The sequence below is a fragment of the Callithrix jacchus genome, chromosome 12 (genome assembly GCF_049354715.1).
Source record: "Callithrix jacchus isolate 240 chromosome 12, calJac240_pri, whole genome shotgun sequence".
Taxonomy (NCBI): Eukaryota; Metazoa; Chordata; class Mammalia; order Primates; family Cebidae; genus Callithrix; species Callithrix jacchus.
The window spans coordinates 55,497,709-55,514,708 of record NC_133513.1 but is presented as its reverse complement, the minus strand read 5'-3'; the positions used below and the strand labels follow the sequence as shown (position 1 = coordinate 55,514,708).

The window sequence follows — 17,000 nt, the reverse complement described above, 5'->3', positions numbered from 1 at the left end:
CGCTCTGCTGCAGGTCTGCTGGAGTTTGCTGGAGGTCCACCCCAGACTCTGTTTGCCTGGGTATCACCAGCAGAGCCTGCAGAACAGTAAAAAGATTACTGCCTTTTCTTTCCTCTGGTAGCTTCGTCCCAGAGGGGCACCTGCCAGATGCCAGTCAGAACTCCCCTGTATGAGATGTCTGTCGACCCCTGCTGGGAGGTGTCTCCCAGTCAGAAAGCATGTGGGTCAGTGACCCACTTCAGGAGGCAGTCTGTCCCTTAGCAGAGCTTGAGCTATGGGAGATCCACTGCTCTCTTCAAAGCTGGCAGGCAGGAATATTTAAGTCTGCTGAAGCTGTGCCCACGGCCAACCCTTCCCCCAGGTGCTCTGTCCCAGGGAGATGGGAGTTTTATGTATAAGCCCCTGACTGGGGCTGCTGCCTTTCTTTCAGAGATGCCCTACTGAGAGAGGAGGAATCTAGAGAGGCAGTCTGACCACAGTGGCTTTGCTGAGCTGTGGTGGGTTCCACCCAGTTCAAACTTCCTGGTGGCTTTGTTTACACTGTGAGGGGAAAAATTCCTACTCAAGCCTCAGTAATGGTGGATGCGCCTTCCCCCACTAAGCTCAAGCATCCTAGGTCATCATCAGACTGCTGTGCTGGCAGCAAGAATTTCAAGCCAGTGGATCTTAGCTTGCTGGGCTCTGTGGGGGTGGGATCCACTGAGCTAGACCACTTGGCTCCCTGGCTTCAGCGCTTTTTCCAGGGGGGAGTGAACAGCTCTGTCTCATTGGCATTCCAGGCCCTACTAGGATATTAAAAAAAAAAACTCCTGCAGCTAGTTTGGTGTCTGTCCAAACCGCCCAGTTTTGTGCTTGAAACCCAGGGCCCTGCTGGCGTAGGCACCCAAAGGAATCTCCTGGTCTGCAGGCTGCAAAGACCATGGGAAAAGCATGGTACCTGGGCTGGAGTGTATGGTTCATCACGGCATAGTCCTTCACAGCTTTCCTTGGCTGGGATAGGGAGTTCCCCAATCCCTTGTACTTCCCAGGTGATGCAGTACCCCACCCTGCTTTGGGTAGCCCTCTGTGGGCTGTACCCACTGTCTAACCAGTCCCACTGAAATGAGCCAGGTACCTCAGTTGGAAATGCAGAAATTACCCACCTTCTGTATTGATCTCACTGAGAGCTACAGACCGGAGCTATTCCTATTCGGCCTTCTTGCCAGCCACCTGTGATTGTTTTTAATAGCTTTGTAAACCAGCTTAAGTCATTTGAAAAATCAGAACATACTAAAACTGTAATAAAACATAAATAGTCTTAAATATTTTTTAATCTTTCTTGTATGATGAAGAGCATATTTCGAGATCTTGCAGATGTTTTAGTGTCATTATTTTGAAAGACATTCTTCTAGTTCTGTAGATAGTATATAATAATGAAAACTGAGTTTATGACACATCTTTTGCATATGTGATATATACTTATCTGTACTGATAATTATAAAAGGTAAAAAATAATTCCACTTTGTATTTCAGGAAATTGAACTTCATATGATAACTAAGGATAAAGTATCTCAATGATTGAGATATATATATATATATATATATATATGCAGAAAAAAGTATTATGAAGCTGCATTTATTTAGAATTTTCAGCAATTTAGATCAAGAAATCATGATTTTTTTTTTTTCCAAGACGAAGTCTCACTCTGTCACCCAGGCTGGAATGCAGTGGCATGATCTTGGCTCACTGCAACCTCTACCTCCCGGGTTTAAGCAATTCTCCTGACTCAGCCTCCAGAGTAGCTGGGACTTCAGGCATGCACCACTACACCCGGCTAATTTTTTTTTTTTTTTTTTTTTTTTTTTTTTGTATTTTTAGTAGAGACAGGGTTTCACCACATTAGCCAGGCTGGTCTTGAACTCCTGACCTTGTGATTTGCCGGCCTCTGACTCCTGAATTTTCTGGGATTACAGGCATGAGCCACCACACCCAGCCAGAAGTCATGATTCTTAAGAATAAAATTCAAAATAATCTCTTCCATTGTCGATTAAGTTCTGTTCATAAATATTTACGCAGCAAAAAAATTGTTTCCAAATAAGGAGCTCAAGGAATTCTTTGTAATTTTGGTTTACTTACCACTTATATATAATTATTTTCAAATCTATAAATCTAGTGATTAATTCTTATATTACCTAAAATGTTTTGTAGAATGTTATATTATTACATAACGTAAATGTATTATAAATAGTAATGGTGTCATTAACTTAGTTCATTTTACATATTTAGTACCTGTTTGGTTTTAGTTTATAGTTGTTAGTTCCCTGTATAGTGTAGCTTGTACTTGGAAGTAGTAAAACCAGATTTCTTTATAACTATTTATGGTACGGACCTTTTCCTAAATCAGACTGCAGACCTTTCCCAATTATTTCTAATAAAGTCTACTTACTTTTTATTTATTCATTTATTTATTTGCCTGTATAGTACTATGTAATACGTATACTCTCCAGAAAATGTAATCCTGGAAATTTGTCCTATAACTTCCAAGTAATCAAAATCTTGTCACCTGCCATGTAGGCCCTCATGTTACAAAACGTGGAATGTTTAGTTTCGGAAAGTGTGTGGCCGGGCGTGGTAGCTCACTCCTCTGATCTCAGCACTTTGGGAGGGTGAGGCAGGCAGATCACTTGAGGTCAGGAGTTCGAGACCAACCTAGCTAACATAGCAAAACCCTGTCTCTACTAAAAAATGCAAAAGTTTGCCGGATATGGTGGCATGTGACTGTAATCCCAGGTACTCAGGAGGCTTAGTCATGAGAATTGCTTGAACCAGGATGCAGAGGTTGCAGTGAGCTGAAATCATGCCACTGCACTCCAGTCTGGGCAACAGAATGAGACTCCATATCCAGAAAAAAAAAAAAAAAGAGTTTAAGCCAGGTGCAGTGGCTCATGCATATAATCCTAACACTTTGCAAGACCAAGGCAGGTGAATTGCTTGAGCTCAGGAGTTTGAGACCAGCCTGGACAAAAAAAATGAAACCATATCTCTACCCAAAAAAACAAAGTCAAAAAATTAACCAGCTGTGGTGCTGCATGTCTGTGGTCCCAACTACATGGAAGGCTGAGACAGGAGGATCCCTTGAGCCCAGGAGGGCAAAGCTGGCGTGTATTACGATTACATAACTGCACTCCAGCCTGGATGACAGAGCAAGACCTGAAAAAAAAAAAAAAAAAAGGTTTTTTAAAAGATAGATTGACTAAATAAATATGTCCTCTTCTTGAATATCAATCTCTCCAGGAGAGTCTTTTGATTAACATATTTATGTCTCTTGTTGAACTATTCATTAAGAGCAGGTAGCAAAAGCTAGACAGAATATGCTTTTGAAGATTCTCTATGTTCTTTATTAAGGTTCTCAAGATCTCCTTTTGCCTCCCTCTCGTTCTTAAATGAGATTGAAGTTTACAAGTCTTTAGCCAAGTCTGTCCCCACAGGGATGCAAATTTATGATTTCAGAAGTTCCAGCCCCCAATAAGCAGCATTGTCCAATCATTTGCAGATGTCCTGTAAGCCAGATTTCATGACAGATAAGTCCATTCCCCGGTCATGTGCCACATTTAAAGTACTGAATTAGGTTACTCTGTAGTCAAAACAACCAAGCCCTGGTCCAGACTGCTCTATCTAGGGCAAGGCCCCATTGCACTGTCTCTTTTTTTCTGCCCTTGTATTCAGTAGTAGCTTTCCCTTTTGCCAGTTGACAGATAGTGACTTCTTTGCAAAATATAACCAGATTAGGTTATTTGTAATAAAACAACTAAAATTAAAAAATCCTTGACACTGGCATGAACTATTTTAACAGAATAGTAATGTTTTTATTGTGTCATTGTGATTTTCTATAAAGAAACACCCAAGATTCATTATTTGTATTTTTTAAAATTTACAGCTCTTTAACTATATCCAACGTTTCACTGCCAGGAGTATAGTCAAGCTTGAAGCTTTATTAGAAACCCATGACCCAATCCATTCCAACACTTCCTTTAGTTTATGGCTTCTGTTCATTTGCACTGTCCAAAAAGGTACTGCTATCATTTATAGTCATTCCAAATAAAATGTGAACTACCTAGGTGTAGCTCTCATAAGACATATACAGCAGCATCTGTATGCTGAAAATTACCAAAAAAAAATGCACTGGTTTCTCTTCATAACAAATGAATTTTTTGCCTTTTACTAAAGATTTCCATGGAAAAAAGCAATTATGAGTTTATAGCCAAATTTTTTAATGTCCTGCTTAGGCAGGGCTAAGAAAAAAAAGAAAGAAAATTACCAGAAAAGTATTACTTGCAGATGATTTTGCACCTTAGTTCCCAGGTGCTCCTGTACAGAATATGGAGCTTATGTCCTGTCTCTCTTTGAATGATGAGTGATGAAGGAGCTTCAGATGTTACTGGGTGAGCTTGTATAGAGAGTTACAAAGAGAAGTCAGTCTGCCTTTCTTTGGGTCTAATTGCAGAAAGTGAAGTCACTGCTTTTGCTGTCTTGGATCAAGACCAGAAAGAAATTATTGACACCAATGGAGCTGGAGATGCATTTGTTGGAGGTATAGACTAATTTATTTCATTCTTACTTATAAGTTAAACATTTTAACCCTTGTTTCTATCACATAACCAATATTTATTAATTTAATAACTTTTAATTTCTTTTTTTAAATAATTAACTTCTAAAGTTCTTTCCATATGCTTTTATCATTGTCAGTATTATAAGGGGGTTTTAACACAGGAAAAGTATGTGTTTGGAAAAGATAATTTGCTACTATGCTATACCCTAGTATTTTCACAAGATTAATTGTATCTGTCAGAAAATTGCATAAACAAGCTGCATCAAGTACAGTATATAGTATATTCATAGCCCTTCAGGCTTAAATGTTAACACATTTTTGTTCTTTAAAACAAGTTGTGATGAATATTAAACAGTATGCTAATAACTAAGGATGATATCTTTGGATTATATCCTTTGGTTAAAACATCTGTTTCAAACACAATAGTGTATGTTTGTTATACTAGGAAGGGTTAAATTTTTGCCTAATTTAGGCTCAATAAGAACTGGCACATTTTATAAGAACTAATGATTTGGGGAATGAATACTCAAAAATAAAATCAAGACAATAGAAGATTTTTGGCTTGATGACTTAGATTCATCTAAAATCTGATTCAAAAATTCTTTTGATAAGTCTAAATTCCTTCTGGTTAAGTGTAGTTAATTAAGCTAGTTTATAGTCTCTAGAAAGCTTTAGCTTCCTTAAAGATAGCCCAAAGGGGTCTTTCCTGGACTCTGTTTCTTTCTCTTAACATCAAGTGAGACAAGGTTAAAAAAAAAAAAAGCAAGCGACCGGACCATTGTCCATTTTTCTCTGGAGGATAATTTGAATCATGGGAAACTTATTTAAGTTTATGTGATGGTTTTAACTTAATATTTTATTTTAATGGTCTTTTACCAACATAAGTTTTTATTTTTCTTTCTTTGAAACTATTCATGCCCAGTCTTTCTCCTTCCTTCCTTCCTTCCTTCCTTCCTCTCTTCCTTCCCTTCCCCTTCCCCTTCCCCTCCCCCTCCCCTCCCCTCACTTCTCTTCCCTTTTCCTTTCCTTCCCTTCCCCTTCCTTCCCTTCCCTTCCTCTGTCCCTTTCCTTTTCCCTTTCTCTTTCCCTTCTTTTTCCTTTCTTTCCCTTCCTTTCTGCAAATTCCACCTCCTGCATTCATGTGATTCTCTTGCCTCAGCCTCCTGAGCAGCTAGGACCACAGGTGCATGCCACCACACCCAGCTAATTTTTGTATTTTTAGTAAAGACAAGGTTTTGCCATGTTGGCCAAGCTGGTCATGCCCAATCTTAAATGAACTGTTAACTATTAGGATGCACCATGCCCTGTATTCTCTGGAAAGAGTCTGTACCACAGACAACATTCTACCTTACCATCATGCTTGTGTCTTTTATTTCCTTGCTCAGAAAGTCTTTGTTATAGATAATATTAGAGTACTTAGCAGCTAGTTTTCCTATTTTATACTCTTCAGAGCTGTAGATGTATGTAAGCTAAAAATACTTTATTCTGAATTTAGCTATATTCTGTAATACATTAAGAAAACCTTAGTGATTTCTTAGTTAGAAATTGGTCAAACCAGGAATCTTAGTCTGGAAACTTTTATACACCATATGTGCATTACTTAAGTACTTTAATATCTTTAAAACAGGAAGTATTCTATTTCTTTGACATTCAGTAGGACACATAATGAGGCCATCATAGATATGATGGTGACCTAAATAGCCACTACCTCTGGCCTTGGGTTAGAGGCCCTGCAACAACAGATTCTGTTACAGATGTCTAACTATCTGTAATGCTGCCAATACTAGGTGAGAACATACAGACTTTCTGAGGGAGGGAGAGACCATTCTTAGAATACTGAGGTAGGACCAGCTAGCTACCATTTGTATTGTGGTTACAGCAATAAATAAACTACTTCATAAAAGCAATTGGATTTTTTGTTAGATGATTTTTCAGTCTCTTTTTAGCCTACTTCATCATATTTATTATTGCAGTTTAGTTAGGTAAGTAAAAAAGAAAGAGAGGCTGGACGTGGTGGCTCATGCCTGTAATCCCAGCATTTTGAGGGGCTGAGGCGGGCAGATCACATGAGGTCAGGAGTTAGACCAGCCCGACCAACATGGAGAAACCCCATCTCTACTAAAAATACAAAATTAGCCGGGTGTGGTAACCCCAGCTACTCAGGAGGCTGAGGCAGGAGAATCGCTTGAATCCGGGAGGCAGAGGTTGGGGTGAGCCAAGATCACGCCATTGCACTCCCACCTGGGCAACTAGAGCAAAACTCCACCTCAAAAAAAAAAAAAAAAAAAAAAAAAAAAAAGAGAGAGAGAGAATATAGAACAAAGATCCACAATCTTTTTTTGTAAAAGGTCAAATAGTGAATATTGTAAGCTTTGCAAACCATATACAGGCTGTATTGCATATTCTTCTTGTTTTGTTTTCTTCCTTGTGTTTTGTTTTTTTTACAACACTTTTAAAATGTAAAAACCTTTCCTAGCTCTCCAGCTGTACAAAAACATACCATAGGCCAGGGTTGGCCCACAGGCTATAGTTTGCAAAACGCTTTGTAATCATGGGCAGCTTCCTTACTTTATTCATTTCATTTCTAGCATTTCAAAGTTCCAAATACTTGATTTTACTACACCTTGTTGAAATCAGAATAGAGAAAGTGGAAGGCAGGTAGAAACTAAGCAGGACTTCACTGGTAATACCTCAATTAGATAGCCATTTTTCTCAATTTGAGCCTGTTCAGTTCCCAAGGTAATCAGATCCCAAAACATTGGGTCATGCAATGAGATGAACATCCTAATGTCAGTTATTAATGGAATACTTATGTTGGCATATTTAGCACAGTCTGTCAAATGTGAGTGAAGCTACAAAGTAACAACAATAGATAACCTTTATACAACACCTACTGGCCAACCAATATCTTAAGCACTTTATATATATTAACTAATTTAGTGTTCACAAAAGCTTCTTGGAGTAGATTATTTTTACCCCTATTTTATTGATTGAAAAAAACAGAGACAAAGAAAGGTGAGATAATGTACCCATAGTCTCATGGCCAGAGAGCAGCAGAGCCAGGATTCAAACCCAAGTAGTCCGGCTCTAAAATCAGTGCTTTTACTCACCATACTAATACTACTTCTCTAAACATTTATGTAAATCTCATCATTAGAACTGAGAACCACAGATCAGCCTTCCTGACAAAAGCCAGTCTTGCCAGAGAATCTTCCTGTTATCTGAATAGATGACTTCATTTATTGAAGAGGATCTTTTGTAATCTGATAAGATTGTGAGGACTCTAAGGTAAGATTGTTGCAGAAAAGAAAGAAAAACTAAAAGGGAAGGGAATCCAAGAATTGTAGTCCCTGGTGAGTTTGAACCAAGAGCTTTTTGCTAAGCAGTAGAATCGATTTCACTACAGAGATATAGAAAGCCAGATAATAAACTTGCTTGGTTAGCATGGATTCCGAATAAGAGAGTTATACGAATCAAATATTTAATAGCGAAGCAGGATATTTCCCTAACCCCTTCTCAGGCAGAAACTGGGGTGCATGGGTGCTGGAACTAGCGACCACTTTGGTACCAGCATGCATGAACTCCACTCACTTGCTGCTCCACCCCTCACAGGTGAGCAGGTGCAGGAGCTGGGGCAATCACTTTTTGGCACTGGTTGCAAGAGCGAACTCCATACCAGCCCCATGGCAGCATTTAGGGGAAGGTGCCCATGACCCTTGAATCTCCAGAGGAAGTGTTACAGTGCCCTTTTAGCTTTGCTGTCCACCGACAGCTTAAGTGTTAACAGTTCAATGGAGGGTCAGAGTGACAGCCTTTTGCACCCTCACTCATGGCATCCAGGATGAATGACGTCACAAAAATGAATTGGAAATGGTACATGCAGGGGATTTTATTGCCGATGAAAGTGGCTCTCAGATGGAATGGGAGCTGAAAGGGGCATGGAGCAGGAAGGTAATCCCCTGGAGTCCAGCCATCCCCAGCCATGGTCTCCAACATCCAGTTGCTTCTCCTCTTCTCCTTTCTTTGTCGGCTGAGTCTGGGATTTTTATGGGCACAAGATTGGGAGTGGGGTGGGCCATGGATGGTTTTAGAAAAGGCAACATTTGAGCGGGAAAACAAGGATGTAAGTTCTCACTTTTGCCCATGGTATTAGGCTTTTTGGCATTAGGGTGGGCCCTCACCAGAGACCCTCCCTCTTCTGCCCAGAATTTGCCTGCCTCCTGTCTCTATCAATAGCATCCATCTAACAACCTGATGCATCCATCTTACAATAGAAGTGATCTTGTTAGTTGGAAATACTAAAAGATTCATTTGTTAAAATGCAGTGCTCCCTCTCCACACCAGCAAGAGCCTTTCTACTGGGATTAGAAACAACAGCTGTTGGCCTGGCACAGTGCCTCACACCTATAATCCTAGCAATTTGGGAGGCCAAGGCAGGCAGATCACATGGAGGCCAGAAATTTGAGACTAGCCTCGCCAACATGGCGAAACCCTGTCTCTACTAAAAATTTAAAAAATTAGCCTGGCATGGTAACATGCCCTTGTAGTCCCAGCTACTCAGGAGGCTGAGGTCCGGCCCATATGGAAAAATTAACAAAATGGATCAAATACTTAAATGTAAATACTAAATCAGCCAAGCGTGGTGGCTTATGCCTATAATCCCAGCACTTTGGGAGGCCAAGGCAGGTGGATCACTTGAGGCCAGGAGTTCGCAACCAGCCTGGTCAACATGGTGAAACCCCATCTCTACTAAAAATACAAAAATTAGCCAGACATGAGGTTGCATACCTGTAGTCCCAGCAACTTGGGTGGCTGAGCTGAGCAGGAGAATCACTTGAACCCAGGAGGCGGAGGTTGCAGTGAGCCAAGATCTTGCTAGTGCACTCCAGCCTGGGTGACAGAGTGAGATCCTGTCTCAAAAAAATTAATTAATTAATAAATATAATAGCTGTTGACTCCTTCCACCTTGAACATGAATCTGAGAGATGCAGTGGCAGCTTTTACGTTTACAATGTAGTTTATTTTTCTTTGCTTTGTTGCCCAATTATCTTCTTTCTGATTGACACATTCTATCTTTGGATGGCTAATATATTCATCTTATAACTTTCAAGTTTCGCTGGCCCAAGAGTATTTCCATCTTTTGCATATCTACATTTTAGTCCACTTTGTGGTAATGTAACTCTCTGAAGGAAATAATTTTCTTTCCATAAATTTCAAGTTTTGGATAAAGCATCACTCCAACTACCATGTGCTAATTATCTGTGTAAGTACCAGAGTGCCATGTGTTCCTTTAGCCAGCTAAATAGATATATGACTACATCATGGATTTTCATGTATAATTTAAAAATGAATAACCCAAATGTACATAAATTAAATTAAATTCATAGTTCCATCTCACGGGTTTAGTGACAGTAACAAATCCCTCCAACCTCTACAAGCATCACTCCTTGTTCTATTTGGCAGTCTTAAGCACCTTGTGATATTTGCTCTTTATTTGTTGCTGGCCAGCCCTGATAGAACTAATCATTTCACATTCTTCCTCAAAAGCCCAAGTGCTAGGATTGTACTCTTGGAAATGGAGACAATTCTATAATCTCTAAGTATGATTTCCTCATTTCCCAGGTCAGGAGAAAATTTCTTCCTGTTGTCCTGCTGTGCTTTGTCACAGCAGGTCTGCCTTTTCATTTGGAACCCTCTTTGTCACTGCCATAGTAACAAATGGAAACACTGAGAACATTTTGTGACAGGCACTGTCATTGTTCCCAGTGAAATCTCTTCACCTGTGTCTTTCCAGTAAATGAAACTGAGAAGAAAAATCATAACAAATAACATGAAAGAGGACCTAATCAATATGTTCCCACTAGGCTGTCAATACCAGCCTATGTTAATCTAATATGATTTAGTCATATGTTTTATGGCAGCTTAGGGATATGGACAGGACCTACAAATCATCTTTAGACTGAAAGTGAGTATACCTTTGACAGATTATTCATAGGCACTTATATCACTTAAATATAACTCTCAAATAAAAGTGTAGAGACCTGACCCAAGAGCCAGCACTCTTAGGATTAACCTTATTTAGTATGGTTAAGAGCCACATACAGATTAGAACATTTTGGGGTTTGTTTTGGTTTTGGTTTTGAGTCGCCCAGGCTAGAATGCAGTGACACAATCTCGGCTCACTGCAATCTCTGCCTCCCAGGTTCAAGCAGTTCTCCTGCCTCTGCCTCCCAAATAGGATTAGAGGCATCCACCACGACGTCTGAGTAATTTTTTTATTTTTAATAGAGACAGGGTTTTTGCCATATTGGCCAGGCTGGTCTCGAACTCCTGACCTCAGGTGATCTGCCTGCCTCAGCCCCACAAAGGGCTGGGATTTACAGGCATAAGCCACCATGCCTGAACAGATTTTATTCTGAATGATAATAAAGTAACTGTGCTGCCTCATAACACTCTTTTTTGAAGGGGGAGATGGGGGTCTCACTCTGTCACCCAGGCTGGAGTACAGTAGTGCAAAGATAGCTCACTGCTGCCTCAGACTCCTGGGCTCAAGCCATCCTCCCACCTCAGACTCCTGAGTAGCTGGGACTACAGGTGTGCACCACAATATGTGGCTTTTTTTTTTTTTTTTTTGGTAGAGACAGTCTCACTACGTTGCCCATTCTGGTCTTGAACTCTTGGCCTCAAGCAGTCTTCCTGCTTAGGACTCCCAAAGTGCTGGATTACAATTCATTAAAATGACAATTCATTTGAGATTACAGACATAAGCCACCATGCCCAGCCAGATACTCTTTACTTTAAAAATCCTTACAACAGCTTCAGTAGGGAAAATGTTTTACCCTTAAAAATATTACCTATGATAGGCAAATGACTCTTAAAATCACGTAGCAATCACAGTGCAAATAATTCTTCTATTTTCCATCTAATAAAAAGGAACACTAATTTCATTCTCTAGGCTGGAATCAGTGGCTCACACCTATAATCTCAGCACTTTGGGAGGCCAAGGCAGGTGGACAGCTTGAGCAGTTCAAGACCAGCCTGGACGACATGGCAAAACCCCATTTCTACCAAAAATGAAAAAAATTAGTTGGGCATGATGGCATGAGCCTGTGGTTTAAGCAACTCAGAAGGCTGAGGTCGGAGGATTTTTGGAGCCTGGGAAGTCAAGGCTGCAGTGAGCTGTGATCACACCACTGCACTCCAGGCTGGGTGACAGAGGGAGACCTTGTCTCAAAAACAAACAAAAAACTATTTCATTCTCTAATTCATGTTTAGAAAAGAACATTGCTTTAAAAAAAATTAAAAAGAGTTGTTTTCAGAACAAGTATGCCCTTCCTCTTCATGTGGCACTTAGCTATACTTCTAAGAACCATAAAGACTCTCTATTTATATTCATATTTTCTATTCTCACGTTGTTTCTTTCATCCCAAACATTTATGGCTTCCTCCTACATTCTTCTTAATTGCTGCTTCATTGTGCTATGCACAGAAGTGGTGCAGAATTCTTGGGATTTTTTTTCTATACTACCCCATTCCTTTGCTCTGCAACTCAGAAGACTAGAAAATAACTTGATGAGCATTAAATATATTGTTTCTCACACTTCATTCAAAAAACAAACCTTCATATGACCCATGTATTAATGATGACCAAGATGACAGCTGCCTACTGCTAAGCAACTCAATGTCAACAACTCTTTTCCTTGTCTGTCTTCTCTAATGGGACATCTTCTTGAGCAGCATTTTTCTTAAAACCATCAAATGAACTGTGGAATTGGCTTGGTCATTAGGAATATGAAACAGCCAGACATGGTGGCTCACACTTGTAATCCCAATATTTTGGGAGGCAGAGGCAGGAGTATCGCATGAGGCCAGGATTTCAAGACCATCCTGGACAGCATAGTCCCTACAAAAAAAAAAAAAGAAAGAAAGAAAAATTAAAAGATGCCATGTAGCCAAGCATATGGCATATGCCTGTAGTCCCAACTACTCAAGAGGCTAAGGTGGGAGGATCACTTGATCCCAGGGGGTTGAGGCTTCAGTGAGCTGAGGTCACCACTGCACTACAGTTTTGCAACAGGGAGAGACCCTGTCTCTAAAAAAAATTAAAAAAAAAAAAAGAATATGAAACATTCGCCACAGATAGTAGTTCAAGTTCATGCAAGAGAAAGGAAGAGAGAGCTATACCCTTGCACAGTGATAGGATGCTTCATTACATGCTACACTTGTGTTATACATCCACAGTCTTAGATAAGCTAAAGCTAGACCAGCACCAAATTTTGCAAACACTGTCTATGATTATTTGAGCCTTCGTTAGTTAAAAAAGGTAAAGATTATCCTTCTCCAGCCATGATTTAAAAAAGAGAGAGAGAAATCACTTTAGTTCAGGTGAAATACTGGACGATTTTAGAGTGAAGTCTGTAATTTCTCATCAACACAAATGTTCCCTCAGAGATCTAATATCCTGAATGGCCTCCATCTAGAAGCAATTGTAAATAGTTAATGGAATTGAAAGGACTTTATCTTCTGCGAATGTGGATAAGACACAGACAGTCTGAACCATGTAGGCTATCAGACTCCAAAGCTCAGATGTGAACCTTAGGCTTCTTATATTTGATGATTATTGAGAAAATTTTATTCTAAGAAAATGATGTTGATATGAACATTTTTATTTAGTTGCAGACGTCCACAGGAAATGTCATAAGTAAAATTTCTGAAGTTCATTTTCTTAAACAGAATTGTGACATAACAAAATACATGTGTGTTAGTTTCAAGAGATTAAGTACTTTGCCCAAGGTCATATTGAAAGCTAAGATTCAAACTCAAAATTTAGCCTCCAAGTTCTTAGCTCTGGCCATTTTGCTATACTCCCTTTTATTACTACAACATCTTATCTTCCTCTCTAAAGGAGGAGAAATAGACAAAGTGGTTTTATAAACACTGGTCTGTAGACTGGTACCAGTCTATGACATAAGAGTTTTCATCAGTCAATATCAAAATGTAAAAAGGCAGGGGCAAGAAAGTAAATTTTCATAAAACTAAACGTATTTAGTTTTAAATCTTGCCCTTCCTACTTTGAGGGAGTTAAATTTTCTTGCTTTATGAATAATGTTGGTAATAGTGGATTTTTAAAATGTTCTTATCTAGCAGAATTAAAGCTTGCGAGCTCTATATTTATCCCTAAAATCTTTTAGGCAAGTTTCAGTGTTCTCTGAAACCCCAAGTCTAAGATTCACTGATCAACCATGTTTTTTTCATTCTACAAAATTATTTGGCCAGTTGTTTTATGCCACTAAAAGATTAGTGATGACTTGAATTCTGTTCACATTGGGCTTATGTAATATCTGGCCCATTTCTTCATATAAAGAAGATGAGTATAGGTTGGGCGTGGTGGTTCACACCTGTAATCCCAGCACTTTGGGAGGCCGAGGTGGCTGGATCACTTGAGGTGAGAAGTTCAAGACCAGCCTGGCTAACATGGCAAAAACCTTTCTCTACTGAAATACAAAAATTAGCCAATCGTGGTTGCGGATGCCTGTAATCCCAGCTACTCAGGAGGCTGAGGCTGGAGAATCGCTTAAACTCAGGAGGCAGAGGTTGCAGTGAGCTGAGATCATGCCACTATACTCTAGCCTGGGTAAGAGAGCAAGACTCCATCTCAAAGAATAAAATAAAAAATAAGGAAGACAAGTATAGAACTGTAAGTTCTATACTTCCTGTTAACAGATAAGTACAAAGCAATAAGTATAATATGATGTGATTTGTATTTTGTTAAAAATGTCCTTTTGTGTATATGTTGTATGTATATTTATAAATGCATATAAAAGTCCCAAGAAGAAACACTATATACTTGGAAGTGGATGAATGAAATAATCACTTTCCATTCTGTATGTCTGATTTTCTTTTTACAATGTGCCCTTATTGACTTTGTAATTAATGTAATTTCTAAATAAATAAAATCAAATTGTGTCTAGCACTGATGCAGAGCCTAGCCAACCTTAGTACCTGGCAGAAATCTTCACTGTGGCAAATAAGTCATCAGATACAACATTTCAAACTCTAGGATAATTTATATGAAATGTAACCTTTGATGTTTTAAGGTTATTTATCAGCAGAGGTCTTAATAAAACAAAATTAGTAGTATGATTATCAAATTAACAGCTGCTGTCTCTTCAGATATATAAGTTCTGAAACCTGGGGTATGAACACTGGCTTTTAATTTATTTTTCATTTAATTATCCAGTTCACATTGACATTTTATAGAGTGTAGATATATTTTATTTCTAGCCCACAAAGTAAATGGCAAATTAAAAACTGGTTTCGGTCATCAAATGCTCTTAAAATTTTAGAACCATCCTGCTATGAGAAATTTTTAGTTGATCAAATGCAGGTTTTTGAATTGAGTTAATAGTAACAAAATTAATTATCTTGCTTATGAATTAGGGCATAAGCATAGCTTCACATAAATAAGGTTTTACCATCATCTTATCCCAGCAGCTATTACTTTGCCCCCATGAATCTTTTGTTTTTAACTATATTGTTTAGAGTGTTAGTGCTGAAAGGAAATTTTTTTTAAATCATATTTTCTGGTTTTCAAATAATTTTCAATAGTGAAACTCTTTTCAAATGAGGTCTTATCTGAATGAAATGAACCCACAAAAAATTAAAAATTGAAAAAAGTTTTAAGGATGAATAAAATGAGATTAAACAAACTCCCATTTTTCCTTATTCACATTTTATTTGGTAGCTTATGATGTCAGGTAGGAAAACCGTGGTCTATTCAAAAGCCTCCATTTGATGAATGAAAAAAGTAAGGCCCAAAGAAAGGTAAAATGAGTTGTCCAAGGGAGTTAATTGCAAATAGAAGACTAAAAGACAGATTACTGAATTCATGATGCAGCAGTTACTTATGTCCATAATCCAAATGAAAGTTGTCAGTTAAGGCTAAGTGTAGTGGCTCATGCCTATAATCCCAATACTTTAAGAGGCCAAGATGAACAAATCACTTGAGGTCAGGAGTTCAAGACCAGCCAAGCCAACACAACGAAACCCCGCCTCTACTAAAAATTCCAAAAATTAGTGAGCACAATGGCAGGCACCTGTAATCCCAGCTACTCAAGAGTCTGAGGCAGGAGAATTGCTTAAGCCTGGGAGGTTTAAGAGGTTGCAGTGACCCAGGATTGTGCCACTGCACTCCAGCCTGGGTGACACAGACTCCATCTCCAAAAAAGAAAAAGTTGTCAGTTAAGCTGTCTGTTATTTAGACCTCTTGGAAACATATAGGTCAAGTCAATATCCCAAATGATAGAAGGAGAGTTTTTTTGTTTTCTTCTTTTGTTTGTCTTGATGTTTAAACAAACAGAAGCATATGCTAAACTTTTATTTTGGGAACCACATCAAAAGATCACACATTAGCTTTAAAATCAAGTTCTGACTCGTTGTACATCTATGTTCCATGAAGAAGAATGACTTTTAAAGCAGTATTTTGAAAGGGATTGGGGCAAAAGGGCGTCTTATCTATATTAGTACAATATATTGTTTAGCAACTCTCTTCAAGAGCTTTCTTCCTAAATTAACAGCATTTTTACATTGAAGGGCTTTGGTTTTGTTTTTAATTCAAATACAATGTCCCATACCATGTTAACAGAACTTGGTATGTTTCCATTTTTAGCCACCACAAAGAAGGAATAAGAAGTTATTCTCATAGCCATAGCTATAGGACAATAAAATTATTCTTTCTTATAACTATAATACTGACCACTTGCCTGTATATGACACATTGCTTCTCAGTTGCTCACTTTATGTGGGAGGGTGTGTTCTGCTGAACTATCTTAAAGAAACATTTGCTCTAAATTTACTTCCTGTACATGTCAACAATTACACCATCTGACACCACTTAAGCTTTGGTTTTCTCTTTTTTTTGAGACAGAGTCTCACTCTGTAGCCTGGCTGGAGTGCAGTGATGTGATCTTGGCTCACAAGATCTGCCTTCCAGGTTCAAGCGATTCTCCAGCTTCAGCTCCCAAATAGGTGGGGCTACAGGTGTGTACCACCACACCTGGCCAATTTTTGTATTTTTAGTAGAGACAGGGTTTCGCCATGTTGGCCAAAATGGTCTGGAACTCCTGACCAGGTGATTCACATGCCTTGGCCTCCCAAATGCTGGGATTACAGGTGTGAGCTGCTGCATCTGGCCTGGTTTTCATTATGCAAATACCTGCTAGGTCAGACCTTACCCTGGCAGGCACAGTACCTTTTTCAGTTATTTCAAAATTTAATGTTTATTATTTTCCCTGAAAAATCAGTTTTCTAAAATATGGTCACAAATTATTTCAATTCATGACTAATTGATAGTCAACATAAAGTCAAAACAAAATTTCACTAACTAGACTATGTAGAAAATACAAAAAGTTTA

General features: G+C 38.9%; 1 protein-coding gene and 1 non-coding gene across 8 annotated transcripts in view; both read left to right on the top strand.

The window, feature by feature from the left end:
- The window catches only part of ADK (adenosine kinase), a 593,446-nt gene that overhangs the window by 544,817 nt on the left and 31,629 nt on the right, over positions 1-17,000 (top strand). For 5 of the 7 annotated variants that reach the window (XM_009009683.4, XM_009009681.4, XM_035267903.2 and 2 more), the window contains one exon: positions 4,485-4,571. The exons of the other annotated variants lie outside the window; for them this stretch is intronic. In XM_009009683.4, the coding sequence (XP_009007931.1) occupies positions 4,485-4,571 (87 nt within the window). The remainder of the gene's footprint in view (positions 1-4,484; positions 4,572-17,000) is intronic. 7 annotated transcript variants of the gene reach the window in all.
- LOC118146462 (U5 spliceosomal RNA) lies at positions 4,158-4,274 on the top strand. Its single transcript, XR_004732324.1, has one exon. It is a non-coding gene; the product is annotated as a U5 spliceosomal RNA (small nuclear RNA).